The following is a 27149-nucleotide window of genomic DNA, read 5'->3' as shown; positions in this document are numbered from 1 at the left end:
CCCAAACTTCCCCAGCGCGTCTCTGTGTCTGTCTGTCGCCTGTTCCGTCAACGGAGGGACTCAGCGACAGCGACAGCGACAGCAGCAGCATAGCTTGCTTTCCATCCCCCTCACTCACTCACTCACTCACTTACTGAATTCAACTACCATTCCTCCCCCCTCCCCCCCCCCCTTCTTCAACTCTGATTCTCCGCTAGTCAGTCCCACTCACGAAACGCACACGCCCTCCAATTGATTCTCCCCGTGTCTCTCTGCCAATTTCCCCTGCTGCTTATTCGGTTTCCGCCTTGTCCGCCTACCCGCAGTGCCAACCAAACACACGCGCGCGCAATCCGGTGCAGAAGCCCAACATCGCGTTCCCCGATTCCGTGCCGATCTAGCGTCTATCCAGTCAACAATCCAGTACGCTCTACTATCTTGCGCCAGCTGCTCAACCTCGGCGTATTCATCTCTTTCAATCTGACTGACCATGCTTATTCACATTACAGTGAATTAATCCTCGAGTCTGACCAGAATGGAGACCGAGTCGCCCCTCTCAACGCCTCAGCCTGGGCCGGCCACCCAGGGCGACGCCTCCCCTTCGACCGATCGGAGAAAATCTGGCCGCGTGACGCGCAGACCCGAACTCTACTCACAAAGCTACAGCGCCAGCAACGGCGCGACTCCCAGCGGTGCGAAACGTAAGCGTGCCGCGACAGGCGACAGCAACGATGAAGGCGAGGACAGCGAACAGAGTGAGGACCACGCGTCGGAATCCGACGACATCGAATCCGCCGATGAAGAGCCCGACGAGGAAGAACTACGAGAGAAGAAGCGCGCCGCGCGCAAGGCATCATCGAAATCGAAGAAGCAGACCCCCGGGTCGTCCAAATCAAAGTCGAACAAGTCTCAGTCGTCCCGATCGGCCAAGAAACCCAAGGTCGCTGCGACTGCCGGCAATGGCGTCGGCCGTCAATTGGCCCTGCGACCCGCAACCAACGGGAAGCGGTCGCGGCCCAAGCAGATGAAGGCGCGGTTGACCATGGCTGCTCGACAAGGCGGGCTTTACGGTAAGCGGTTTCACGTCTCGATTTGTGCATGGTTGTGCGATTGCTGACAGTGTGGTATAGCGGAGATCTTTGGGAAGGGTCGCAATGTGGAAACGGTTGCCGCGGAATGGCTTACTGCGTACCAGGAGGATCAGTCGGCGGCCGTGACTGAACTGGTCAATATGATGCTCAGGTGCTCCGGAACCGATCTTGATGTCGATACGCACGATATTGAGGATGTAGACAACGTCCCAACTCGTGTGGCAGACTTGGCGACGGAGTACGATGCGGTTGGAATCACTGAGTATCCCCTCATATCGAAATCCCGGAAACTGAGGTCCTTCCAACCCGTCCTCGAAAGCTTCTTCATGGCCCTGATCCAGACTCTGCACCACTCCTCTGTCCTGTATACCGATCCCAACTTGTTTGAAAATCTGCTAGTCTGGATGGCCGGGTTCTCCACGAGCAGGTGCCGACCTTTCAGACATACGGCGGTCGTCATTACCATGACAATCATGAACGCTTTCTGTGATCTCGCTCGAGAAATCACCACTCTGGTATCCACATCTCGCAAGCAGCTCGAAAGTGAAAGGAAGAAGAAAAACGTGAACAAAGGAAGAGCGGATGCAATTGCGTCAGCTATAGAAGACAATGAACAGAAGATCGAAGTGATCGATGACGCTCTGAAAGACGGCGTTGACGTTGTCTTCGTGCATCGCTACCGAGACATTGACCCCCACATTCGAACAGAATGCATGATGTCTTTGGGACGGTGGATGCGCACGTATCGAGAATATTTCTTCGAAGGACAATTTCTTCGCTATTTCGGTTATATCCTTGCGGACTCTGCTCCTCAGGCACGCCTCGTCGTTGTGAACCAGTTGCGCGATCTTTATGGGAACAGAGACAATGTGGCTGGACTACGAGCATTCACCGAACGCTGGCGGCAACGGTTGGTTGAAATGGCCGCTCACGACGCAGACATCACAGTACGCGCCTCAGTCATTGAGCTGCTCGACATCGTCCGTGAGACCGGATTGATTGAGCCTGCCGATATAGACACGGTTGGTAAACTCGTTTTCGATAACGAGGCGCGGGTGCGCAAGGCAGCTGGCCGTTTCTTCGTTGCCAATGTTGAAGACGTGTTCGACTCTACCTTGGAGGAACTCGGCGAAGAAGTTAATGAATTGTTCGGTGACGAAGATGAAGACGACTTCGAATCGCCAAAACGGTCTTGGATTAAGTATAAATGTCTGGTCGATATACTGCAGGCTTACGACAGTATGGAGAGCGAAGAACACCCAGAAGACCCCTCGATCCCGTCGCGAGACGCACTTCTGGGAGCTTCCATGGAAACTCGATTTGTTCTCGCCACAGAGGCCATTCATCCCCACTTGGCTGACCTATCTCACTGGCAATCTTTAGCTGGATATCTTCTGTACGACCATTCTCAAATCTCCGACGATACCGCGGAGGATGACACCGCGGCCTCGGTCCGACAAGCTTATAAGATGCAAGAAGGCCAGGAAGTGATTCTCCTTGAAGTCCTATGCTGTGCCGTGAAACTGCGCGTTCTTGATATCGCCAAGTCTGACATCGATAAGAGAGGACGGAAGGTCAAGGCGTTGACCGATAAGATTTCAGAACTGCAGGAAGAAATCGCACACAGTCTTGCACAAATCATTCCACAACTTCTGAATAAGTTCGGCTCGGTACCGGAAGCCGCCTCTGCTGTTCTCAGACTCGAGCACCTGGTCGATCTGGGCAAGATCGAAGATATCCAAAAAGATGCAACAGCTTATACCTCGCTGCTGAATGATATCAACAAGCAGTTCCTCACGCACTCGGATCGGGATGTTCTTGCCGAAGCCAGCGTCGCGTTCTTGCATGCTAAGAGTTCTGATGACATGCGCGAGGCTCTGGAGGGCAAGGTACAAGAGCTGTGGGACAACATGATTGACACTCTGGGTACATTATCTCGGAAAAAGGAGGTCGCAGAGGGAGGCTCGATAGCTCCAGCCACTCTCAACGAACTTATCAACACGGTCACCAGAATTTCCAACCTGGCCAGCGTCATCGACTGCACTCACGTTCTGGAAACTATGCCGTCCACTCGGCCCAAGGGAAAGAGTAAAGACTTTGCAGAGGCGCCGTTCAACACCTTTTTGCACCTTGTCGAGCGTGGACTCCGTGCAGAGGAGGACGACGAAGACTCAGCGAGGGCAGAAACGGAATTGGTGGTCAACGCTATCAGAACCCTACTTTTTTACTTCATGTGGAAGGTTCACTTGTTGGTTTCGGCCCTAAAAGCCGGCAAGGCGTCCTTCAATACCGCTTTCTTTGAAGCCCTGACCAAAGGCCGCGAGATGTTCGTTGCAGCGCTGACTGCTATTATGAAGAGTCGCTCTGGTCTCGATGATATCCGCTTCTGCGCCGCCACGACTCTCCTAGACCTACAGACTCTATTCGGCACCCTCCGCCATGCGGGGCTCGGCGTGGGCAACGACGAGGACACCATTTTCCAGACCCAAAGCTTGGTCCACGAGATCGGGGACGAGCCCAAGGCCCTGATCACCAAGATCCATGGCATCGCAGAACGGACATATGCGAAGAATATCCGCGTCGCGCTCGCACCCGCCGATGAAGACGAGCCGTTGTCCGATGACGATATCCAGAAGGCGCCGGTGGATGAAGACGAGGAGGAAGACGACGACGAAGACGCCGACCAACCGCTCGACGACGAGCGCCTCCGGTCCAGCATCGTGGCGGAGCAACGGCTCTGCGAGCTGACCGGAAAGATCGTCCTCGCCATCGTAGGCCGCATCCTGGACGCATCTGGCTCCGACCAGGGACAACTACGCAAGCGACTCCTTCACCACAAGGCCAAGCTCGGTCGCAATTACCGCGAGGTCCTGGCCTTCCTTGAGGACCGCAAGCCCCGAACCGCCGCATCACGAGCCACGTCTGCCCAGGCCAGGGCGAAGCAGCCCGCTGCTCCCGCCCAGCCCACGACCGACAAGCCCGGCGCCGCGAGGAGCGGTGTCAACACAACGATCAAGCAGCGTAAAGAATCTCACAAATCCGCTGAACGAATCGAGGACGACGACGATGACGACGAAGAGGAGGAGGAGCACGAAGAAGAGGACGCAATCGAGGACGACGGCTCCGAAGACGGCGAGGAGGACCTCCGCGCCCGAGGTCTCGTCGAGGAAAGAAACATTGACATTATCGATCAAGACGAGGATGAAAACGCGGCCTCCCCTGCGCCGGATGACGAGGACGAAGTCATGGGTGATTGAGATTTAATTCCTGTAGTTTGATTTCTATTTTTCTTACTCTTTCGTGTGTGTCCATATTCCATTTGTTTATTTTATCTGCTTGTTTGGAGACATGGCACAGTTAAGAGGCAAAATTTCACGGTGTTTCTTTTTCGTTTTCGAATGTGTTCATTCTGTTCATTCAAGCCTGGGTTCCCTTTCTTTTTTTTTTTTTTTTTTTTTTTCGTGTCTCTCTGTGTACTGTTTGGTAGTAGGGTAGGCGTAACTTTATATCATCTTTCCTTCTGTTTGCTTTGCTTTGCTTTGCTTCGTATGATGATTTAGTTTTGTTTGTAGGGAATTAAGCTAGATGGACGTATTCTCTGTTGGTTTCTTTTTCTATGCTGCATCGAGTAAAAGACTTGAACGAATGTGTTTGTTCGCAAGTACTATGTTCATGATGATTGATCCCCCTAACCGTGGGGCGTAGGACTGCCATTCTTTTGGAGATCTTTAGGAGGTCTCTCAGCTTTTGATATATGTACAGTGCAAGCGTGTGTTCTGTCAAAGCAGGTCACGGTAAGGAGTCAGGTGATATGACAAGTTAACAACCCTTTTGTACAGTATTTAGGTCAGGTAGTCCAATCTGGATTTCAGAGTCCGTGTGTATGGAATATGCTCTTTGGCACCCAGTCATGTGACGTTGATTATACTGACATCCACACGCTACTCCCAAGGTATATCTACAAGCTACAAGATCAACCATGCACTACAAGGACCTAGCGCTTAAGAAGAGGGAAAACTTTCCATTTTCTGGCCTAGAGCGGAAACCATCCCCGCCATCGTCGCTGAATACAACGATAAATATACCGCTTGGACTGCGATCGGTTGATCATCTATCCACCCTATCCTCCCCACTGCGTCAGCGGAAAAGAGGGAACCATGCAAAGCTAGCGATATACCACTCTTCCCCTCCAGAAAAGCAAAGGCGGATGGACGGACACCCGCATTCTAGGCCCTCACAAAAAGACAACCGAGGGGCAGAAAAGAACAACCATCCAGGAGAGACATGAACATGAGACCGAAAGGGGGAAGAATGAAACAGGTGCGCCGGTGTATGAGGAATGCTACGGTAATAGGAAGGAACTTTGGGGGAGAGTACATGACGGTGAATCTTGTTTATCGTGAACTTATCAAAACGGGATTGTGAGTAGGAGGGGGTGGGGGACGGCGGAACGCAAATGTCGAAACCTCGAGTAGCAAAAGAAAGGGTGGTTTGAAATGAGAAGAGGACATTTGTGGCGGTGCAGCGAGTTCTCCCTCAAGCACTCTTGAAGCAAAGAACTTGAATCAAGAGCGATCAAAAGGGTTCAAAGTCCCAGAGCCTCCACGTACTCGGAGGTTTTGGGGTCCACAGCGCAGCCTCCTCCAGCCGCCATATGTGACAGATCTAGCGATAAGGCATGGACTTGACATGAATACACCAGATCGTTGGAGGTTCAGATCAAAAGTGCGGACAATCCGTTCTTTACATATCCATGGAATCACCACCTCCGTTGGCGAAGTTGAAGCCGCCAGGCTGCTGTTGCGTCGTGCCAAGGGCAAATCCGGTCTGTGTTTGCTGGGGAGCGACCTCATCGATATCACCAGCCTCGTCCTCGTCAGAGAAGTACTTCTCGATAATGTTGTACGCCTTCATGTAGATCTCCTCGTTGGCGTTGTTCTGGCAGTCGTGGATCTTCTCCATGCCACCAGCCTCCTCGATGAACAGGGCGTAGCGGTTGACACGAGCATCGCCAGCCTGAGCAGCTTCCTTGTCCATGTCACCAACCTTGAGGATGTTCTCGAGGCCGTCCAGCGCAACCTGGATGATCTTGTTGTCAGGGCAAGCAAGGAGATCGCACAGAGGCTTGATGCATCCCTGCGTGACGAGGTAACGGATCTGCTCAGGCTTCTGGAGACCACCGGAGGTGGCGTTGGAAATAGCCCAGCAAGCTTCCTTGCGGGTCTTGAAGTCGCCATTGGCGAGGAGATTGATGAGAGGAGGAATGATGCCAGCGTCGACAACAGCCTGGATCTGGGTGGAGTTGCCAGCAGTGATGTTGGAAATGGTCCAGCAAGCTTCCTTGCGAATACCATCCTTGGTGGAGCTCAGAAGAGAAAGAAGAGCGGGTAGAGCACCGCAGTTGATGATGACCTGGGTCTGGACGTCATCACCGGTCACAATGTTTCCAACTGACCGAAGAGCGGGGGTCTGAACAGAGGTCGAGGCGTGCATAAGGAGCTCGACAAGGCGGCGGGGGATGCCAGCCTCGATGACAGCCTGAATCTTGTCGTTGGCGCCATCGGACAGGTAAGAGATAGCCCAGCAGGCATCGATCAAGACTTCGTCATCAAGCATGTAGATAAGCTTGGCAAGGACGGGAAGGGCGGGGGCAATCTGTTGGAATGTGGGTGTTAGCGCGAAGCTTTTCTTCATCTGAGTGCGGGACAACATACGGTGTTCCAGTCAGGCTGGGGGGTCTTGCCACGGCAAAAGTTGCTCAGGGTCCAGGTGGCGTTGCGAAGCATGCTCAACTTGCGACCATCGTTGATCAAGTTAAGGAGGGGGCGGAGAGCACCGGCGTTCAGCACGAAGTCACGGCACTGAGGGCTGTCACCAGCAATGTTACCAAGGGCCCAGACGGCCTGCTCCCGCACATCGGGCTCGGGGCTGCTCAAGAGCTCGACAAAGATGGGCACAGCGCCAGCCTCGATGACCACCTGGGTTTGCTGGGCGGAACCAGAGGCAATATTGGTCAAAGCCCAAGCAGCTTCGAACTGAACGAGAGTGTGAGGAGAGCGAAGGAACTCGACGAAGCGGCTCACGACTCCAGTCTCAATGACGCGCTCGATAGGAGGGTTGCGCTCCTTGGAAAGCAGCTTCCGGAACTTGGTAGTAGCCTGGATCTGCTGGTCGATCTGCTCGGAGAAGACGCCCTTAACCATCTCCGGGAGCTCAACGTTAAGCTAAAAGGCAAACAGTTAGCCATCGAAGCGATAAAACAAAAATAGGCGAGTGAACATAGGGACCATAAGGTGATGTTGTGGGGGGATAAAGTCCTATCCAGCTCAAGCTCACTTTGGCGGCAAAGCGGTGAAAAGCCCATTGCTTCACATTGGCAAAAGCAAAATAAGCTGCGCCGCTACCGCTTGCAGAAAACCAAGCACACGAGCGACAAAACAAAAGGTGATTACACGCTAATCCAGGCAGAAGATGGAAAAAAGCGAGAAGGAAAGCATACCTCACTCTCGATGGCGCTGGCCTCATCATCACTCTCAGCGGCAACACCGCCGCCTACACCAATTCCACCATCACGGGTCTGGATACCTCTTCTCTTGGCCAAGTTCTCTTCTCTCTTCTGCTTGCGAATTTCAACCTGCTGCTCCTCACGGCGACGACGAAGTTCATCAGGCTTGAACTGGTTTCGGGCCTTGAACTGGGTGCGACGGTGCTCGGGGATGTAACGTTCGGCCATGGTTGCTAGGACACAGGAGGGGTGAAAACAAAGCGCACAGGTGGCTGATTAGCTAAAAGAGAGGGGAAGAGAAAAGAAAGGGAGGTAAAATGAAGAGTCGAGTAAATTTTATCTCAGAAATTAGACAGAAGACCAGTGAGCGGGATGGTTCTGGAGAAAGGAGACCAAGGGAAAGCTAGCCTTGGGCAAGAGGGAGATGAGCGCAAAGAAAGAAGTGAAGTTGAAGGAGGGGAAAAAAGTGTTGATGCTCGGAGGTGGGATTGGCTCCAGTCACGGGATGCCTTATGATTTGCTGCTTGCGGTCGCCGCCGATTGCAAGCGCCACTTCCGCCTAAGCGGTTTTGCCGCGGAGGGGCTGTCTGTTGCACAAGTTGATTGGTCGGACGGGAAAGAGGCAAAAACAAATATCTTTTTTCGGGGCAGAAAAAGCTCGGTGCATTTGAGAAAGTGCAAACAAAGAATGCAAACGCAAAAAAAGAAGAATTGCTCACACTCGGACTCGAACCGAGGATCTCAGCATTACTAGTGCTGCGCTTTACCATCTAAGCCATGCGAGCTAATTGCTGGTATTGTGCGTTTACCTTTGTTTGATGGCCTAACAGTGCGCGAAACGGAAGGAAGAAACCGCGGAACGCGTCTTACAAGTTGATTGTCATCCAACTTCATCTTCTAACACTTTCCTTCTTCCCAGAAAATGATTCTCTTAATCCTTACTGGTTTCGATTGATGTGATGATCAGTACTTGGCTTTGATCAGTCACAATACTTTCAATCAATTGGACTCTTTCTGCTCAAGATTCAAGCAGTAGTTCGGCAGTCGAGTCGAAGTCAATCAATGAAATCTAGTCCATGATCAGTGCTCCGTTCATGGCTTGAAATACTTTCTTGTATCCTTCGCAGACACCTGTAATATGTCTACTATCAGTCGCAATGCCGGTCAACTTCACTCCTAGACTAGTCGACATATCCAAAGCGCTCGCGTCTCCTGGCAATGCTAACATCGTCGGCGTCGTGGTCGACGTGATGCCCGGCGTTTGGAAGTCTCGGGGCTCCTCTACCTGCATTACCTTCACGATCAAAGACACCAACTTGGAGAATGGCCATACGTGGGACGGGTTGAAGGTCAAATATTTTAGGGATAACGAGGATAGTCTGCCACCCGTCAAAGTGCATGATGTAATTCTGCTGCGCAACTTATGGGTTCGTGATCGATTCATGGCTGTGTTCCTCAAGCAATTGACACTCACACTTTTCGCTGCAGGTCCGGTCATTACAAGGAGGAACCCTGGGAGTGGCCGCGCAGGATCGGTGCATCCCATGGGCCATTTTCCGTTCAGACCCGAATCCAATGGCCAGATCCTCACCGATCTGTGGCCCCCAGCCCTTTGAGCCTGATGCAATCGAAAGAAGGAAGGCCCTGTCTCTGCTGGACAAAGTCGCTAGCATCCACGACTTTCGCAAAGCTTCGGTAGAAGCCCGTCCTCCACCTTCTTATGTGGTCCAGACCTCCGCCCCGAACTCTAGGTCATACAACCGCAAGAAATTCTCGCTTATCAAAGACATCGAGGAGCAGACGTTCGTTGACTTGGTCGCGGAAGTGATCAAGATATACCCCAATGACAGCGAGAAGGCCTTGCTTTATCTCACTGACTACACTTCCAATAAAGATCTGCACGACTATTCACCTGACAATGACGAGGGCAACGGCGACGGCTGTGAAGGAGACGCCTTTAACTACCAGAGACGATTTCGAAAGAAGTGGACAGGGCCCGCTGGTCAGTTGTCTCTCCCTGTTACATTATGGGAGCCACATGCAGCGTACGCCCGTCAGAATGTCGGGGAGGGTGATCTCGTTCTCCTGTACAACGTCCACATCAAGAAGAATCGTATCAATGGAAGATTGGAAGCTACCATTCATACCAACCGAACCAACCCTCTGGCGGCAAACGTGGTCGTCGTGCAACCTCACAAGGACGTGCGAGCCCAGCAGTTGATCGACCGGAAAACCGCATACTGGGAATCGCACCCTCGAAAACGAAAGCCCGTTGAGGAAAACAACCAGAAGGCTCCCAAAAAGGTCAAAGCAAAGACTCGGAAGCAAGACGCCCCCGCGGAAGGCCAACAGCCTTTGGCCCCGCCCGTCACCAACCGCGGTCGTTACGAAGCAAACCCTCACGGTCAGTCACCTCATATGAATAGGTTCCAGGAAGGCAGGAACTAACGATCCATGATAGTACGCGCCGGCAACCCGTCAGTTCCCACCCGAAGTCTCGAGGCTATAGTCGCCTCTGAAGAGCACACCAACCGGTCACCAGACAACATCGAATACCGCTTTCCCTTCCAAAACTTCTGCTATCGCTCGAAAGTCCGCGTGGTTGATTATTTCCCTCATAACCTGGAAGACTTCTCAGTTCCAGTTCCCCGAGCCTCATCAAACGGAGGCAGTGACAGAGAAAATAACGACTTCATGACTTGGGAGTGGCGCTTCTGTCTCCTAGTCGAGAGCGTGCCCCCGCCCCCAGCAGGGCAAGCCAAGCAGCAAATGAGATTGTTTGTCTCTGGGAGCGAGGCAGTGTACCTCTATGGTATCGATGCAGTAGAGTAAGTCACAATCGTTCACCTCTAAAAAGATCCCATAGGCTAACGCCGTATCAAATCGTCATCACTCAGCCTCAGAAAAAACCCGGTCGAACTTGAGAATCTGCGAGAAAAATTGTTCCATATCTGGGGCAACCTAGAGGAACTCAAGCGAGCAGCCAGGGAGAAAGGCACTGAAGCGCCACATAGTCTAGGTGTATTATCACAGCAACCGTTCAATTGCTGCATTCAGGAATATGGGGTCATGTGCAGGCATCTCATTGGCACGGTCGACGGCGATGATGTCCCGGCATGTACCCATGAGGACTGCTTGGGCTGGGAGAGGCGGTATGCGATGTTCATGACCACAATCGACGCTTAAAAAGGAACTTGAAATGAAGGTTCTTATCTTCTTCTACCTTTACTATACCCCTAGCACCATCCTTTGACGGTCATTTCCCAGGGTCTGGTTTGGGTTTTCTGGTCTCCATGTCTTAACCCATTGCATCCAACCATCTTGTATAACCCGGGGATAACCGGGGGGTTAATATCTATAGGGCAATACCTTCACTCTGGATATACGTTACGTTGTGAAGCTGAATAAAATGAGACCGCTCCGTATGCTCAAACCTATGTTGAATGCACCAACTCAAGGCTACCTCGAGTGAAGGGGAGCAGCATTACAAGGAAACCAGCACTTCCAAGGGAGCCCTCCGAATGATAAGAGATAAAGGAAAACAAATGGTCAAAAGGCTTTTCACCGTGCCATATATGTTTGTGGTCAGGAACGCTAAATCTTAGTCACCTTCACAACAGTGGTATCGATGCCATGCGAGGCTGGTTCGAACCGACAACTGGAGCCCCAATGGCACTCTCTCTGACCCGGCTCACTATAGGGACACCGGTGTCCAAACGTACATTCGGGGTCGTTGCATTCCAGTCCATAGCGGCAGGGAATCATGCGAGCAATGGCTGTCAACATTACATGTTCGCTTCTTGTTAATTTATGCGAGTGATCATGCTGGCAATCATCCATGGGACACTCCCCCTGCAGATGGTAGTAATTGCACAGTTTCAGCTTCTTGAGGCGATTCATGTCCTGCTGGTTAATTCTCTTCATGTCCAGCCTGTCGACTCGTTGTCCGTATTTGTTGCGCTCGACGACCTTAGGCTGTGCGGGCGCGGCCGCTTTGGAGCGCACCACCTGAAACTTCTCTTCTGGGCTGGATGGTCTGGTTGAGGCGAGCGATAGTGATACGCTGGGGGTTGTGGACGCTTGGTTCGCAGACCGTGGTGGGAGCTTTGTCTCCGGCTTAGGTGACGGAGTGAGCTGAGAGCGGGGCTGTGTGGCCACGGCCGCTTTCCAGGGAGACCAGATGGGAAAGATTTTCGAGTCGCGAAAGATCTCCGGCCACTGCAGAGTCCTGAACGATAAGCTAACGGCATTCAAGTTCTCTCCAAACGGCAATGCTTCGAGCAAGGTCACTCGTCCCATCAGGTCCTTGTCGTCAAGGTGATCTCCCAGAACCTGGAAGAAGGAATTCTCGTCCGCACAACCCAGGAGAATTTGATGACAGTGGCAATTGTAGAGATTGAGTTTGAAGGCCTCTGCATATAGATGATTGTCAAACCAGCGTGGACTAAATGCAGGATGGAGACTGACGAAGCTTACCAGCGATCTTATTGTGTGCACTATCCGCTTCGGCGCCCGTGTCCACGATGTCAATCGAAGGATAGCAACTATTAAAGCCACGAATAAAGTCCTGCAGCAACGAGGGATCGGTGGTTATGCCGCCTCGAATACAGGTCTCGCTTAGTGCTTTCACATTGATATACATTCTTGTCAACAATTTGGGGCCCTTGGCGCTGGGGAGCTGGTCGGTGTTAAAAGCCTCAATCTCGTCGTGAAGCTTCTGGGCCGCGAGTTTCCCGCCTTGCGTCCCCTTTTGGAGGTACTCATCCTTGAAAATGAACCCAGACCCGTCCAAGAGAACAATTATGTAGGGTTGGCGGTTCTGGAATACAATGAGAAAGTTGAGGTCAGCACAGACTGCGTCGCGGGAACTATATAGTGTCAGACCCACCATGGAAAGTTGGAACCGAGAGACCTGTCCCATTAGTTCCATCTCATGTACTTGAATATCTCGGTTGAAGCGCTTCTCGCGCTCATGATCAAGCTTTTCCTGTTCGAATGCATCTTCAAGCTGCGCCACTCGCTGCAGGAGTTCCTGTACGCCGGAAAGGGTAATGTCAACGCAGTGTATACATATATGGATTGTCGCGGATTGAGTAGCTGTGTAACTTATGTACCTCAATCAGCAGGTTCTTTTTCTGTTCGGTGAGAACGAGGTTTCTATAGCGATCCAGATACGTGGTGGCCGTCATGGTGATCAGTCAAGTCAGATTTTAATCGCGGTATTGGTACTTTTGGCTAATCATTCGAATCAACAACGAGAAAGCGAAGTGTGGAGGTTAGTTCGGAAGAAAGAGCCAAAGATAAGTGTTGTTATATATAATGAACTTCAGACGAGCTGAAAATATAGGCAGATGAATTCAGACACTAAGTATAATTAGACATTCACTGCGACTGAAATTACAACACGAAAGAAGGAGAGGAGAGAGGGAGAGAGAGGTTGCTCTACAAGGATTGCAATCAAGAGTCAAAAGGCGTGGAGCTGGACTGACACTTGACACTGGCACTTGCACTAAATAGTGAATAGTCTACGGAGTACTAGTGCAGTAAGTCAGTAAGTTACTGTACTGTACAAAGTACGGAGACTGGCCTGATAAACGCGGAATGGCAACTGGCAGATTAAAGCTGGCGACTGACCGCCCGGGGAAACTGCCGTAACTGCCGGAACGGATGAGTCAGCTGTTAACATGGGGAAAGCAACCGAACCGAAACGCCTACGTGGAGCAAACGCCCTCCCAGCCGATTTCCCCTTCACATCATCATCTACGATCCTCCTCTTCTTCATCTTCCTCTTTCCTTCCCCCCACCCCACCTCTTCTTCTCCCCCCTTCCCCTTCCCTTTCTTTCGTTCTCCTCTTTCGGTTCTTTCATCGCTACCTAAAGCCGTCCCACAATGGCTCGTCTTGGTTTCTTGTCTCTGGCTCTCCTTTCCGTCCAGGCCCTGATCGGCGGCGGTCTCGCGGCTGTATGTTTTACCCTCATCTGAATCAATTAGATGACTCACGTGTCTCAATGTTCGAGTCACTAACTCGATGCCCTTTCTCATATCTCTAGGACGCTGTTGAGAAGGAGGAAGCCCCCCAGACTCCCAACCTTGCTGTCACCGCGCAGGCTGCTTTCCCTGCCTCTGAGTTCTTTGGCGTGAAGCTGGTCAATGGCCACCCGACCCAGGCGCTGATCACCTTTGCCAACGATGAGCCCAACCCGGTGACTGTGAACTTCATTGGAGGTTCTCTGTGGTCTATTGGCGAGGAGGAGAACCGCATCGTTCGCAACCTGACCGCCCACCGGTACAGCCTCGAGATCCCGGCCGGTGAGCAGGAGAGCGTGAACTTCAACTTCGCCACCGAGATGCACCCCCAGGATTTGAGACTTGAGCTGGCTTCCGTCATCTCTGACATCGAGGGCAACGTCTACACTCTGTACACCTACAACGGCACCGTCAGTGTGGTTGAGCCTGAGACCAGCATCTTCGACCCCCAGATGTAAGATTTCACTACACCCACCCACCCACCCAGGGAATATTCACTAATAATACTGGCCACAGTCTTTTCCTGTATTTCTTCCTCCTGGCCTGCTTCTCTGGTGTCGTCTACTTCTTCTACACCGTCTGGATCGCCCCCTACTTCCCCCAGAAGCGTCGCGCTGGCAAGGCCCCTGAGACCACCAAGAAGTCGACTGTGCCCAAGAAGGAGGAGATTCCCGTGGAGGGACCCGCTGTCACTTCTGCCACCACCTACAACGCCGATTGGATCCCCGCTCACCACATCAACCGCCCCGAGGCCCGCAAGGTGAAGGGCAGCAGCTCCCGCTCTAAGAGCCGTGCTTAAATGTCATTGGTGACATCATGAACGGTGGCTGTGTAAGATGAAGATACGGGAAGGATTCAATGCTCGTGGAGGGGACCTTGAGTGGTTCTTTCTAAATGGCTGAAGACAGGAAGACCAATCGACAGGTACGACTGCTGAAAACGTGGTCAGCCGACTGGTGGTCCTGTTTTTTCATTTTGCGTGTACATTTATGTCCACATTTGACTTAGGCAAATGGAGCTTTTGCAATTTAGGCTTCAGGGTTCCATTAGAAACACTCAAGGATCGAATAATGAAGTTACACAAGGGGTACCACGCCCTTGGTCCTTGAACCCAAACCTTTTACCATCTCCACGTGTCCACTGTGGACCTTCTATTATAACTGCCTCCAAGCGTCGAACTCCTCCGCGAGGTGCGCCTTGAGCTCCGTGAACCGATTCCCAAACCCCTGCCCACAGCGCCAACAGACAAAGTCCCGTCGCAGATACCCCATCTCATCTGGCCTGCGCCGGGGATCATCCTCCGCCAGCGGAAAGTCGTCGATGGGCACGAAGAATGGCGTAGAGAAACTATTGTAGTGCTTCCGATGCTTCAGCCGGTCGCTGTACCGGTCCACGGAGATGACATGGATGTGCAGATGGTTCATGGACGGATGCGCGTGGATTCCACACATGAGCTCGCGCTCCCAGTCGCGCCCGCGCGGCAGCTCCTCCGGCGGGGGGTTGCGGTCCAGCGCCGCCCGCCGCGCCGCCTCCTGCGCCGAGAACTGCCCGTGCAGGCGGCGCAGCTCGCCCGCGGCCAGCGCGCGCAGCCGGTGCGTCTCCGCCCGCACCTTGTCCAAAAACGCCTCGTCAGAGAGGGCGTTGAACGGGTGCAGGCGGGTCTTGGTGGGGTCGCGGGGCAGCAGCAGCAGGTGCAGCGTGGATTTGGGGAAGAGGTCGCGAACCGCGACGAAGTCGTCGTTGTGGTAGATCACGGTGCTGGAGGGGTAGGCGGTTGGGTTGGCGATGTAGGCGCCGAGTCCGTCGCGGGGACCCCCGATGGCTCTTCGTTTTGAGGTGATTGTGGTGGTGGTGGTATCGGTTTTGGTGGATGTGGATGTGGATTTGCGCTGCTTGCTCTTCGTGGACATTAGCTCCGCGACTGTGGGAGTTTTTGGTTAGAACTATTAGTGATTGTTTTATCGAGTCTCCTCGGTATGCGCCGGGATATAATGCGAGTGAGGAGGAGAAGGGTGAGTGAGGGAGTGAGTGAGTGAGCGTAGGGCAAACGCATAGACGCCGCAATTGCAATCGCAATCGCTTGCGCAGCGCTCGAGTCGGACATACAGGCATTTCGCTTGATCGGATTCTTCTTCTCCTTTCCATCTCCCGAACTGTCTGCTCTGTAACCCGATGACTCGGACATGCCAGCAGAGTTATAGTATCATGAGCAAGCCACCATTGCTTGAGCGTGACTGTGGTCGCATTGAAATCATAAAGCAGCGTAGTAGTAGAAAGAGGGAAAGTTCAGATGCGGAGAGCACAACCCGAGCCAACTTAACCTAAAATGCTCCCCGCAGCGACACCAACTCGGCCAAAGCGGTCAACGTGCGGGACAACAATTAAGTCAATCAATTCATTAATTATCAACCAGCAGCTAGCCAAAAAGTAAATCCCCGTGCCACGACTTCGTTCTTTTCTTTGGCTACCAGAGGGGCATTCCCTTGCTCCCTCTCCTCCCCCATTGTAATACCAACAACATGGGCCCCAAGAAAAAGTCCGAGAACCGGGGAGGCGCTCCCAAACCGGGCACGAAGCAGGCCAAAGCCGCGGCCGAGCGCACGGCTGAGACGGCGAAGAAAGCGCAGACCACGACCGACGAGCAAAAGAAACCTTCGGTCAAGGAGGTCATCGGAGGGGCATCATGGACCGGGAAACTGCCCGTGAATATGCTCGCGGAGCATTGTCAGAAGCAGAAGTGGGAGAAGCCGGAATACACGATGGTGAGTTTTGTGGATCTGGTTTCTCTTTTTAGGGACCCCCAGGAACTATACCCTCACACTCTTTGCGTACTGTTAGCGGGCGCGCTTTCCTTTCACTTTTAGTCGATTCGACGGACATGAAGTCTGACTGCGAATGTTGCAATAGATGAAAGTCTCAGAAGGGTTCGTCTCCAGCGTGATATTGAAGCGCGTTGATCCTAAGACTCGCGAAACGATCGTCCTTCCTCCGATGAAGTTACCCCCGTCGCATAAGCATCTCGCCGCTCAGCCTACCGCGCTCGAGGCTCGACATTTCGCCGCAGCGTATACGTTGTACCGAGTCTGCAATATGAAGAATCTCCACATGATGATGCCGCCCACGTATAAGAAGCTTTGGCGCGAGGATTTCACGGATCTAAAGGCGGCGGATTCCAGGGAAGGGAAGGGCTGGATGTACGAAGCCGACCCGTTCCTGGCGAAGCTGGAACGAGAAAGCGCCGCGGCGGACTTGGAGAAGAAGCGCAAGGAACGGGAGAAGCTTCAGGCAGCCAAGGCAGCGGAGACGACGGTCGATCTGGGACTGGGTTCCAGCGGTGGTGGGCAGAGCAAGGGACGGAATATCTGGTCGCGTGCGCCCAAGGTTGATCTTGGCGGCAAGATCCGTCGTGAAATTGAGGGTATGCTGAGAGAGCATGCGATCTGGAACCCCTACGGGGTGGAGATTCCGCAAAAGGAACGTGGTGCCATTGTCGACGAGCTCACTCGTCTCGGCTTTCGACGCAGTCACGTCGAGGAGGCTGTCGGTACTTGTAAAGACCGCGAAGAGGTTCTTGAATGGCTCCTCATCTACGTGCCGGAAGATGATTTGCCTCGCTGGTGTTTGCCCGAGGGCTACTCGGCGGGTGTGAGTCTTGCAAGTGATGACCTGGCCAGAGAGGCTAAGATCAAACGCCTCACTGCGATGGGATATCCCGCCGATCTCTGCACGCGGACTTTGGATAGCAAGCAGGGAGATGAGCTTGCGGCAGCAGAGATCCTCCAGAATACATTGGTTCACGGCGGAAATGCCCCAGCTGAGCCTGCTTCATCTGGTGAGGAGGATTTATGGGCAGAGGAGCAGGAAACACTTGAGGCCATTTTCGGGGAAAGGTATTCTCGGGCTTCTGATAAGGTCTGTGAGATCAAGGGTGAAAACCCCGATTTGCCAGAGTCGTTGATTTTCCGGTTCCAACGACCTTCGAGGCATTACCCATCTTCTCCGCCCATCATCTCCATCCAGGCGAAAGGTATTCCTGCCTATATACGTCTTAGTGCGATACGCCAGGTGGTTCAGTACTCCGAAAAGAATTTCGTGGGAGAGCCTATGATCTATAACATGCTGGATTGGCTGGAGACCAATCTCCCCTCAGTGATGGAGAATCCAGGGAAGCTGCGAGACATCTCGACGGTGACAGCTCCCCTAGCCCCAGCCGGAACCATCTCGAATCTACCCGTACGCTCGTCGCGCAAGAGAGGATATGAGGTCAAGTGGCAACCAGGTGCACCACAAAGCGTCTCACTACGCGAGTCCTGGGAAGCGAGGCAATCAACCAAAGACCAGCAGGAAATGCTTCGAAAGCGCCAGTCGCTCCCGGCCTGGAACACCCAGGAGGCCATCATCAATGCTGTGAATACACATCAAGTTACGATCATCTCCGGAGAGACCGGTAGTGGAAAGAGTACCCAATCCGTTCAATTCGTGCTCGACGACCTAATCAAGAGGGACCTCGGCGCTGCTGCGAACATCATCTGTACCCAGCCGCGTAGGATCTCTGCTTTGGGCCTGGCGGATCGAGTTAGCGATGAGCGATGCACATCCGTCGGCGACGAGGTTGGATACATCATTCGAGGAGAGTCGAAGGCTAAGTCAGGGCGGACAAAGATTACATTCGTCACGACGGGTGTTTTACTCCGTCGCATGCAGTCGGGCGGTGGCCCTGATGGCGATGTTGCAAGCTCTCTCTCAGATGTCACTCACGTCGTCGTTGATGAAGTGCACGAGCGCAGTCTCGACACCGACTTCCTCCTAGCCCTTCTCCGAGACGTTCTGCGCCGCCGCAAGGATATCAAAGTCATTCTGATGAGTGCAACCCTCGACGCAGAAATCTTCATCAACTATTTCGGCGGCCGGCAGTCGGTTGGTCTGGTCAACATCCCGGGACGTACTTTCCCTGTCGACGATTACTACTTGGACGATGTTATTCGTGACACTGGCTTCTACCCGGAGCTCACCGAGCGGGACTTCGACGAAGAGGCTCCATCCTCGCAGCAGTCCGATGAGCCCCTTGGCAAGGTCCTCCGAAGCCTCGGAATGGGTATCAACTACGAGCTAATTGCCTCTACCGTCCGATATATCGATGCCAAGCTGGGCGACCAGCCTGGGGGCATCCTGATCTTCTTGCCCGGTACCATGGAGATCGAGAGATGCCTCAACGCTGTGAGAAGAATCCCGAATACTCACCCGCTACCTCTCCATGCTTCTCTTCTGCCCGCCGAGCAGCGTCGTGTCTTTCAAAGTGCCCCCAAAGGCATGCGAAAAGTCATCGCTGCCACCAACGTCGCCGAGACATCCATCACCATCGAAGACATTGTGGCCGTCATCGATACCGGCCGCGTGAAAGAGACGAGTTATGACCCGCGGGACAACATTGTCAGGCTACAAGAGGTGTGGGCTTCGCAAGCAGCCTGCAAGCAACGGCGCGGACGTGCCGGTCGTGTCAGGGCAGGAACATGCTACAAGCTCTATACACGCAAGGCCGAGACCAGCATGCCTCACCGACCCGACCCAGAGATCCGGCGCGTACCGCTGGAGCAGCTCTGCCTGTCCGTGAAAGCCATGCAAGGCATCAGCGACGTCGCGCACTTCCTCGCCAACACCATCACGCCGCCCGAGAGCACCGCCGTCGAGGGCGCCCTGGACTTCTTGCACCGCGTCGGGGCCCTCGACCACGACCGGCTCACAGCCCTGGGCCGCTACCTCTCCATGATCCCGGCGGACCTCCGGTGCGCCAAACTGATGGTCTACGGCTCGATCTTCGGCTGCATCGACGCCTGCGTGACCATCTCCGCCATCCTGACGGTCAAGAGCCCCTTCGTTTCCCCGCGCGACAGACGCGAGGAAGCCACCGCCGCCAAAGCCGCCTTCACCAAGGGTGCCAACGACGGCGATCTGCTGACCGACCTGCTCGCCTACCAACAATGGTCCGACCGCGTGCAAGCCCACGGCTACTGGCAAACCCAGAGCTGGTGCAGCGCCAATTTCCTCTCGCATCAAACCCTGCGCGACATCTCCTCCAATCGCGCGCAACTCCTCACCTCCCTCAAAGATGCCGGCCTCCTCCCGGTTGACTACTCCTCCTCCTCCTCCTCCCAACCTCAACCCCAATCCCAATCCTCCTCACGCGGCGCCAACAACTGGAACCGCAACACAACCAACAAACCCCTCCTCCGCGCCCTCATCGCGGGCGCCTTCCAACCGCAAATCGCGCAGATCTCCTTCCCCGACAAGAAATTCGCCGCCTCCATCACCGGCACCGTCGAGATCGACCCGGACGCCCGCACCATCAAGTATTTCAACCAGGAGAACGGCCGCGTCTTCATCCATCCGAGCTCGCTGCTCTTCTCCGCCCAGAACTACCCCGGTGGCGCCGCGTACCTGAGCTACTTCACCAAGATGGCGACGAGTAAGGTGTTTGTGCGGGATTTGACTCGTAAGTTGCCCCCCTCCCCCTTTCTGCCGCCTGCAACCTGCCCCCCCCCCCCCAGTATATCAATTTCTTTTGTTGACAACCGTGCACAGCATTCAACGCCTTCTCCCTCCTCCTCTTCTGCGGATCCATCGACCTCGACACCACGGGCCGCGGGCTGATCGTCGACGGGTGGCTGCGGCTGCGCGGCTGGGCGCGCATCGGCGTCCTCGTGTCCCGGTTGCGGATGATGCTGGACGAGGTGATTGCCGGCCGCATCGATCAGCCGGCCTCTGGGGTTGGGTCTGCGGGCTCTGGAGGGGTGAGCGGGCCCCTGGCGGACCAGGTGATCGAGGTCGTGAAGCGGTTGGTCGAGTTTAATGGGTTGGATCAGTGATTCTTTCTCTTCTGTGTGGCTGCGTGCTGCAGACATTGGATGAATGCATGATTGTTTTTGGGAAGATATTGGCTAGATAGTTGGTTAGATAGACAGGTGGGTCGGCTGGCAGAGGACCCGACCCGGCTTGCTTTGGTGGGGGATTTGCTTGGTTAAGATGATGCTAGAAGAGAGGTCGACATAGTATAGCATCAAGGAGATAGAGATAGAGGGAGGTCTAAGACGGCCTGGGTTTAGGTATTTACTGACCGTGCTGGTGGGACAGCTGGTGTCAATGACAGCGCTCTGTACTAGCCCCTAACCCCAAGCCTAGAACTAGATTTAGGAGGTCAAGATACGCCGCTGCAGCATATAGAATAAAAAAAAGTAAGATTCATCTTCATCAATACCTGCGCCATAAACCTGGATGATAATCCGTCGAGCGGAAAGAAGAGGGAAGAAAAACGAAGTGTGTCACGTTAAGAGAAGGAAAGAACAAACGTCATTCCAAAATCCGGGACAGAAGAGAGAAAAGGAAGATAGAAAGGGAACAGTTTCATCGTGCGTGACACTCTTTGACAAGCTTGCGTCTCGTGTCGTGGGGTCACTGTCCATGAGGGACCAAAGCATGCCGGAAACGTAATCATCACGAGGCGGCATGGCATAATCGACCGGGCATAAGAAGAGACAAAGGAGAGGAACAAATGGGCAGAACCTGAAGGAATGGCAGATTTCAGGCAGAATTAGGAAAAAAGAGATAACTAGCCATCGATTCCATGAACTCCCGAGCCTGGATGTGTTGCGCGGCTTTCATGTCATCCGAATCATTAGATCAATACAAAAATCAAAATAACTCCGCCTTCCCTTGGTATCTGATGTCCTGACCCTGTGGTCAGTTTTTCTTTTTTGTGGTTTCTAAAGTCCAATGTGTATAACCTGGGACATCGCCCCTAGTCCATTGATTAAAGTGTAAGGAAATGTAAAGAGTGAAAGAAGGAACCAAGCGTTCTGGTCAGTAGCACGTGGGTGTGGGTTGATGGATTCCTTGTACGGCGGTTCGGCGCTTGACTCTCGAAGTAAAAGCCTTAGTGAGGACCTGGATAAGGAACGGCACTAAATGTTGACTTTCTTGCAATAGTGGCCTGCTTCGAAAGTCGAGTTCCGGCAGAAAACGGAATTGTCTTTGTGGTTGTCAGGGAGAAGAAACCCTCGCTTCATTTCGGCCTCGACGAAGAGAGAAGCACGTTTGTATCGCTTGTCGGTATACTTCTCGTAGATCGCGGCATGGTGTTTGCTAGGTCTCTCGCAGCACTCCATCATGAGGGAAATGAGAGGCAGAAGCTGAGAGTAAGTGTATCCTGCATAGTGGGTGTGGGCGGGTGTCTGTGCTTGATTAGCATCTCTCACGCGATTCAGATTCCGGTAGTCATACCCAGTCGCCCTTTCTCAACATCAGTCTAGCCAAACAATGAGCTCCCGCTGCAACAAAGCTAGCAGGGCTGCCAACGAAGCGTTCGTCCATGATGGTGATTTCCAGAAAGTACTTGGCTAGAGTGCGCGTCTCCAGATCATAATCGTCGGCTTTGCTGATGCGACGCAGGAAACTCATCGGACCAGGGCACCCTAATTCGAACTGCAACATGCTCAACATGAACCATTCGGCTTTCAGGATCTCGTCCGCAGAATACCCGCCGTCGACCATGTAGACAATCTCCTGAATGGACGGGCAGTTGATCTCTTCATACTTAGCCGCGATGAAGATCGCAGTGGCGCCCACCAATTGAAGCTTGTTGAGAGAGACAATCTTGCAGGACAGGAACCGGTCAATGTAATTGACGCAAAGGAAGAGGGTCTCAGGCAGCAGAGAGAACCGATGGTGGACTTGCACTAGCCAGTCCATGAGAACCGAGCGCATCGACCACTGGATCTCGGCCTGGTTATCCATGTAATGCGCATTTGGCAATAACTTGATCTACACATAGCAGGCATTGTTAGTGACCTCCTCCTTGTCAATTGTGTGGGTTACAGGGGGCCCATACCTCTTGCTCTCTCATATACTCGAAAATTTCCTCGCTGTACTCCGCAACCATACTTGTGTCCCAAAACTCATCTTCGATATCCTCCTCTGTTCGCGTAGCTTCAACAACTTGCTTGGCAAGGGCTAATTCTCGTCGGACTTGCTGAGTGTACTTAGGGAACAGGACTGTCGTAGCGCCGCCGGTGGTGTTCTCGCCACGCGAACGATAAGAGCGAGCCGTGATGTATCCATCATCATCCTCATTCTCCTCTTCTTCATCGTCCCAATAATCCTCAAATTCCGCCTGTGCCGGTTGGCGATCATGGGTGACGTGAGAGCTTGTGATAGATTCGCGGTGGGACTTGATAACAGGATCAGATATATCGTGGCCTGCAGGGCTAAGTTCCTCGTGGGCCTCGCGACTCTCCCTCACACCTTGCACCTCACAGACGTCAACATCAAGCTTGGACGATTCTTTGTCATCTTCTACCAATGCGGAGGTGACAACAGCGTGCTCTTCCAATTCTCCCACCACAGAATCTTGGACCTCATCTGATTTGGTTTCTTCCTTTGCGCCATCTTGCTTCGCAGGTGCAGTAGGCGCATGTGCAAGGGAAGGCTCGCATTTTCCTTGCTTCGCTTCTTTGTTGGTTTCCTTGGATGTGTTTTCGCATTTTTCGGCTTGTGCCTTGGATGTGTCCTTGAAGATAGTGGCCCGCTTGTTCAGGATCTTGCGGGTATTGGCAGCCTGCTTCGACGGCTCGACGGACTTCGCATGATTGACATTGGTGACGTTACTCAAGATCCCCTTCATCCCTCCTGGGCGTTGGGCTGGCTGTGCTAGGACAGTGGACTTCTTCTCAATGACCACCGAGGGCTTCTCGGCAGCTTTGGATTGCTTCCTTCCAGCAAGGGATGCGTCGTCGCGGCTGGCATTGACGGGCTTTGACGTGTTGCTGACATCTCCAAAGGCCGCCCGCTTGGTGGTAGGCTTCGAAACGCCGTTTTGATAGAGGGCCGACAACGCAGGGGTCGATTTGTTCCGCTGGTGGATAGTTTTGCCGGCTGCAGGGAAGGGGGCATTTTCGTCGCCGCGGACGCGGATTCTCTGGGGCTATGGAAATAAGATGTGATTAGCTCTGATTTCGAGGCTGACGCGATCCTGTAAAGATGTTTAAGATGTCCTCAGCTGCATGGGCGCGTGGGTACATTGCGCACTGAGGACAACATGTGGCCGACCAGGTGATCGACACTATCGAAGAGGAACAACGAAAAGACGATAACGTACCTTTGCATCCATGGTGAACTAGGGCCAACGTTCACTTTTGAGCCTCCAGGACTCGACGTGGGTTGTGGATGGGAGCTGGGCTGTTGTTGTTTACTTCTCTGCGCTCTGCGCAAGAGCAGTTTGTTGCAGCAGCCAAAGTTATACTAAAAGCGGCCCCAAACAAACAACAACAGCAACGACCACGCCAAGACCAGGTGCAGAGAAAACGAAGAATTAATCCAGTGATGACCGGGACAGAGGACACGCACTGGATTGGCACGAGGCTTTTCTGAAGCAAGTTGTAGAAAATTCAGAAAGACTTGGGAAGGAAAAAGCGACGACGAAGCAATCGAGAAGGAAGGGAGGGGAGGGCGCGACCTGGACAGGGCAGGGCAGGGCAGGGCAGGGCAGGACAAAAACACTGGAAGCGGAGGCTTGAAGGCTGCTGAGGGAGCAACAGCAGCACTAACACTAACGGCCTGGCAACAAAGGGCTGTATTACCCAAAACGGTCACTTCCTTACTTGGTTACCGTCAACAACCAGCTATGCTTATGTCAGCCCAGGATTCCTCACAAGCTGGCTGCAGTTTGCCTGGTTTGTCTGGTTTGTCAGGTTTGTCGGTCTTTCAGAGCCCATGTGACATCACTCAGCGCGTCTTCCCGCTAGCACTTCATTTCTCTTCCGCCCAGAAATCCTGCCATCCGCGGATAGATCATGATATTCCCAGCCAGCAGAATTACCTCCAGAACAATGCGATTCGGCTTCTGAATTATATTAATGCATTCTTGCTTTGGGCGGGTGTGGGCAGAGGCCGAACTATGGGCAGGCGGGGGACGCGCCGGGCGACACGAAACTGCCCGCTTGGGAACGCGAAACCACGTGATCAGTCCGGGCGCTACTCTCCGCTATTTCGCCCGGTCATTTGAGGCTGGAGGTCGCAATGGTTAGAGGTCGACGAATAAGCCTGTTTATTGGGGCTACAGGGCGCAAAGGGTTCTCCATGGGGTTCTTCATACGAGACCAATCACTAATGCAGAGATCTTGCCGAAGACACCGGTATAAACAGGCAGGAGAAGGGAGAAGGAGAATTGAGGGGAGGGAGGGGGGGGGTGAAATGGTGTTTGCGATCGAGATCGGAGCCAGCGCATAGGAGGAATGAATGATAGATGATGAAAGACCGAGAGAGGGAACAATAATGAAGGCAGCGTCAATGACTTGAACAATCCCAAGTTTTCCTCCGGCTTTACAAGTTCTGTATTCCCTGTCTCTTGAGTTCAGTTTTGCTTCGGTCTTGTTCTCTGGTTCCCGTTTACACCCGTGCAAATGCCAACGTCGCCAGGAAGCCACGGTGGGACGCGGATCCGGCGCTGCCTATCATGATACGGGAGGGAGGATCAAGTGGTGGAGGGGAATCAGTCCTTGTCTGGTCAATCGCCGATCGCGACTGTGGGAATCGGTCTTACAGAGTACAAGGGTTGCGCCTGTTCACACAGGTGACAGAATTGAGGGGAAAGTATCCACATAAATAAGCTCTTGTTGAATCAACCTAGATTAACCAGAGGGAAGGTTGAAGAAGAAGAGGAAGACGAAGCAGCAGCAGCAGCAGGGAAAGGGAACAGCCGAGTTTTTGAGGTATTGCGAGCGAACCAAAGCGGACTATTGAATGAGCGCGAAGTTTCGGTGTGGTCAAAGGACAACAACAATAGTCGGCGTTGCAGGACAAAAGTCACTCAATCCTTTCTTTATTCGAAGTTTATTGATTGACTCAATGACCCCGCCGAGCGGACCCCCAATTTTCTTTCCATCCGAAGGATCCTACAACAACAATTAGATATCTTCATTTGATTCTTCAGGCTTTTACCACTTGCTATTTCGCCTGCTTCATCCTAATCATTTGCAATTAAACATTCGAGAAGGAAAGTCCTCCTGGATGGTGTCTATGTGACCTATAATTATAACCTTACTTGTTAGGGTGTGGGCTGCTGCACAGCACTGCACCTGCTCCAAATCCCTTCCCTTCCCTTCCCCCCACTCATCCGGCTAACGACATCGTTGCGCCGGTTGGTGGTGGCTCGGAGTTGCTCGTCTCTGTCTCTGCTTTTGCGCTTGACATTCATGCTTTCTTAGCCGCTTCACATTTCTCCTTCCCCAATGCGCAATGCGATTCCCCAAGGTTCTCCAAATCATGAGTAATGACCAATGCAGACAACTCTATAACTCGACCTTGCGAACCACTGTGAATTGGAAGAAGAAAGGAGTAAGTACCTTTGGGGAGGATGACGGAACTAATAGAGAAAATGCGATGTCGCACCGGGACCTGCAGACTGACTGGGAAATGAATGGTCACTGGATGGAAGGAGAGACGGCCGGATAGAACACGCTCTACCCGCGGATAGAACGCATTTACATACATACAGTAACCTAGTAGCGAAGCAACGTTATAATGCTGGGGAGGGGAGGGGGAAAAGGTCGATGGATGACTTGTGCCTACCCGACGGTTGATGAAGGACAATCCCTCGTCCATTCATTCATTCATTCATCCATCCATCCATCCATCCATCCAACCTTACGTAGTCCATGCTGGCCGATGGAGGGAGGGAGGGGTAAAGAAAGGACAAGCCTGGACAGGCGCAGATCATGAAACGAGGCAACAATTGGGCGTGATCGCTGGTCGGTGCTGTTGGCCTGGAGCCAGAGCCAATAATGCCCCCATCATCTCCATCTTTGTCCCTCTCTGTTGCCCCATTCCGTTCTGCTCATTCCACCGGTTCCATCAATCAGTTCAATCCACATGCTGGTGTTGACAGACTGGGGTAGAAAGATGAAGATGAAAAGGGAACGAGGGTCGCATCGCTCGATTCAACCCCAGGGTCTGTGAGCATGAGACGAGCTCCGGGCGGGAATTTCAGCCCTGCATGTCTGAGTAAATCCCGTTTCCCAGTGGGAGCAGCGAAAACGAGGAGGAACAATCCGGATCGCATTGGCGCAATGAGCGACGGCCGCTGGTCGCATCGAGCAGATTTGCGATAGAATCTCCTTCTCGTTCTTCGCCCCAGTTTGCGCCTGTCGGATTTATCTTGTGGGTTTGAACATCAAGCATGGACAAAAGAACAAAACCTGGCGGTGACTTCGAACCGGATCATTTTCCTCTGGGGATCGCAGCTGGCCCATGTCTGGTGGTGACCGGGATGTGATTCGGGGGTGTCATTCGACGTGGCCGCGCTGAGGATGTGCCAGCCAACCCGACGCCACTCCGCTTTCTTTCCCTCTAATTGTCTCGACCTCTCCGTTTGTGTCGTGCGACGAAGAGTGGTCTGGTATTTATCAATTTCGAGTAGGAGCTAGTCGCTACGCACAGATTATCTACGTAATCAAGCTATCTGCGAAAATTCTCGTGACACGCTCGACATGCTTATGCC

The 27149-nt window shown here is 53.1% G+C and overlaps 8 protein-coding genes and 1 non-coding gene across 9 annotated transcripts; 4 read left to right on the top strand and 5 right to left on the bottom strand.

Moving 5' to 3' along the window:
• The first annotated feature begins 361 nt into the window (after positions 1-361).
• Positions 362-4528, top strand: BO82DRAFT_301708 (cohesin subunit IRR1). The gene is made up of 3 exons (XM_025632096.1): positions 362-402; positions 489-1049; positions 1110-4528. Exons 2-3 carry the CDS (start codon positions 515-517, stop codon positions 4325-4327), a joined length of 3753 nt encoding a protein of 1250 aa, XP_025496194.1. The 5' UTR covers positions 362-402; positions 489-514; the 3' UTR covers positions 4328-4528.
• A 1285-nt stretch (positions 4529-5813) lies between these two features.
• BO82DRAFT_371384 (karyopherin alpha) lies at positions 5814-7803 on the bottom strand (the record flags this gene model as incomplete). The annotated part of the gene is made up of 3 exons (XM_025637269.1): positions 5814-6725; positions 6785-7294; positions 7570-7803. The coding sequence occupies 3 exons, from the start codon at positions 7801-7803 to the stop codon at positions 5814-5816; spliced, it is 1656 nt and encodes a 551-aa protein (XP_025496193.1).
• Positions 7804-8287: 484 nt separating this feature from the next.
• BO82DRAFT_t44 lies at positions 8288-8360 on the bottom strand. Its single transcript has one exon. It is a non-coding gene; the product is annotated as a tRNA-Thr (tRNA).
• A 188-nt stretch (positions 8361-8548) lies between these two features.
• On the top strand, positions 8549-10965 carry BO82DRAFT_144173 (telomere-binding alpha subunit central domain protein). Its single transcript, XM_025630106.1, has 4 exons — positions 8549-9002; positions 9064-9979; positions 10037-10403; positions 10473-10965. The coding sequence occupies exons 1-4, from the start codon at positions 8733-8735 to the stop codon at positions 10759-10761; spliced, it is 1842 nt and encodes a 613-aa protein (XP_025496192.1). The 5' UTR covers positions 8549-8732; the 3' UTR covers positions 10762-10965.
• A 204-nt stretch (positions 10966-11169) lies between these two features.
• BO82DRAFT_428961 (CCCH zinc finger protein) lies at positions 11170-12999 on the bottom strand (the record flags this gene model as incomplete). The annotated part of the gene is made up of 4 exons (XM_025640489.1): positions 12690-12999; positions 12464-12607; positions 12052-12394; positions 11170-11987 (listed from the first exon to the last, which is right to left on the bottom strand). Exons 1-4 carry the CDS (start codon positions 12762-12764, stop codon positions 11170-11172), a joined length of 1380 nt encoding a protein of 459 aa, XP_025496191.1. The 5' UTR covers positions 12765-12999.
• A 466-nt stretch (positions 13000-13465) lies between these two features.
• BO82DRAFT_273799 (putative translocon-associated protein, alpha subunit) lies at positions 13466-14402 on the top strand (the record flags this gene model as incomplete). Its single annotated transcript, XM_025631070.1, has 3 exons — positions 13466-13537; positions 13627-14057; positions 14120-14402. The coding sequence occupies 3 exons, from the start codon at positions 13466-13468 to the stop codon at positions 14400-14402; spliced, it is 786 nt and encodes a 261-aa protein (XP_025496190.1).
• Positions 14403-14562: 160 nt separating this feature from the next.
• Positions 14563-15872, bottom strand: BO82DRAFT_144150 (DNA 5'-adenosine monophosphate hydrolase). The gene is made up of 2 exons (XM_025630105.1): positions 15710-15872; positions 14563-15524 (listed from the first exon to the last, which is right to left on the bottom strand). Exons 1-2 carry the CDS (start codon positions 15786-15788, stop codon positions 14758-14760), a joined length of 846 nt encoding a protein of 281 aa, XP_025496189.1. The 5' UTR covers positions 15789-15872; the 3' UTR covers positions 14563-14757.
• Positions 15873-16122: 250 nt separating this feature from the next.
• BO82DRAFT_428958 (RNA helicase) lies at positions 16123-20792 on the top strand (the record flags this gene model as incomplete). The annotated part of the gene is made up of 3 exons (XM_025640488.1): positions 16123-16365; positions 16511-20093; positions 20183-20792. The coding sequence occupies 3 exons, from the start codon at positions 16123-16125 to the stop codon at positions 20464-20466; spliced, it is 4110 nt and encodes a 1369-aa protein (XP_025496188.1). The 3' UTR covers positions 20467-20792.
• Positions 20793-21323: 531 nt separating this feature from the next.
• BO82DRAFT_144129 (cyclin family protein) lies at positions 21324-23900 on the bottom strand. The gene is made up of 4 exons (XM_025630104.1): positions 23751-23900; positions 22485-23576; positions 21878-22417; positions 21324-21828 (listed from the first exon to the last, which is right to left on the bottom strand). Exons 1-4 carry the CDS (start codon positions 23760-23762, stop codon positions 21559-21561), a joined length of 1914 nt encoding a protein of 637 aa, XP_025496187.1. The 5' UTR covers positions 23763-23900; the 3' UTR covers positions 21324-21558.
• Between the last annotated feature and the right edge of the window lie 3249 nt (positions 23901-27149).

The sequence above is a fragment of the Aspergillus uvarum genome (genome assembly GCF_003184745.1).
Source record: "Aspergillus uvarum CBS 121591 unplaced genomic scaffold BO82scaffold_5, whole genome shotgun sequence".
Classification (NCBI taxonomy): domain Eukaryota; kingdom Fungi; phylum Ascomycota; class Eurotiomycetes; order Eurotiales; family Aspergillaceae; genus Aspergillus; species Aspergillus uvarum.
The sequence above is the reverse complement of the archived record's forward strand: the minus strand, read 5'-3'. Positions and strand labels throughout refer to the sequence as shown.

Bases quoted from the DNA above. Each gene is read 5' to 3' on its own strand.
- BO82DRAFT_301708 (XM_025632096.1), top strand. From the start codon at position 515: ATGGAGACCGAGTCGCCCCTCTCAACGCCTCAGCCTGGGCCGGCCACC. The intron at 1,050-1,109 runs GTAAGCGGTTTC...AGTGTGGTATAG, and splicing joins TCGACAAGGCGGGCTTTACG to CGGAGATCTTTGGGAAGGGT.
- BO82DRAFT_144173 (XM_025630106.1), top strand. From the start codon at position 8,733: ATGCCGGTCAACTTCACTCCTAGACTAGTCGACATATCCAAAGCGCTC. The intron at 9,003-9,063 runs GTTCGTGATCGA...TTTTCGCTGCAG, and splicing joins TTCTGCTGCGCAACTTATGG to GTCCGGTCATTACAAGGAGG. The intron at 9,980-10,036 runs GTCAGTCACCTC...GATCCATGATAG, and splicing joins TTACGAAGCAAACCCTCACG to TACGCGCCGGCAACCCGTCA.
- BO82DRAFT_144150 (XM_025630105.1), bottom strand. From the start codon at position 15,788: ATGTCCGAGTCATCGGGTTACAGAGCAGACAGTTCGGGAGATGGAAAG. The intron at 15,525-15,709 runs GTATGTCCGACT...AAACTCCCACAG, and splicing joins TCCGATCAAGCGAAATGCCT to TCGCGGAGCTAATGTCCACG.
- BO82DRAFT_144129 (XM_025630104.1), bottom strand. The intron at 22,418-22,484 runs GTATGGGCCCCC...TGCTATGTGTAG, and splicing joins AGTATATGAGAGAGCAAGAG to ATCAAGTTATTGCCAAATGC. The intron at 21,829-21,877 runs GTATGACTACCG...AATCAAGCACAG, and splicing joins TGTTGAGAAAGGGCGACTGG to ACACCCGCCCACACCCACTA.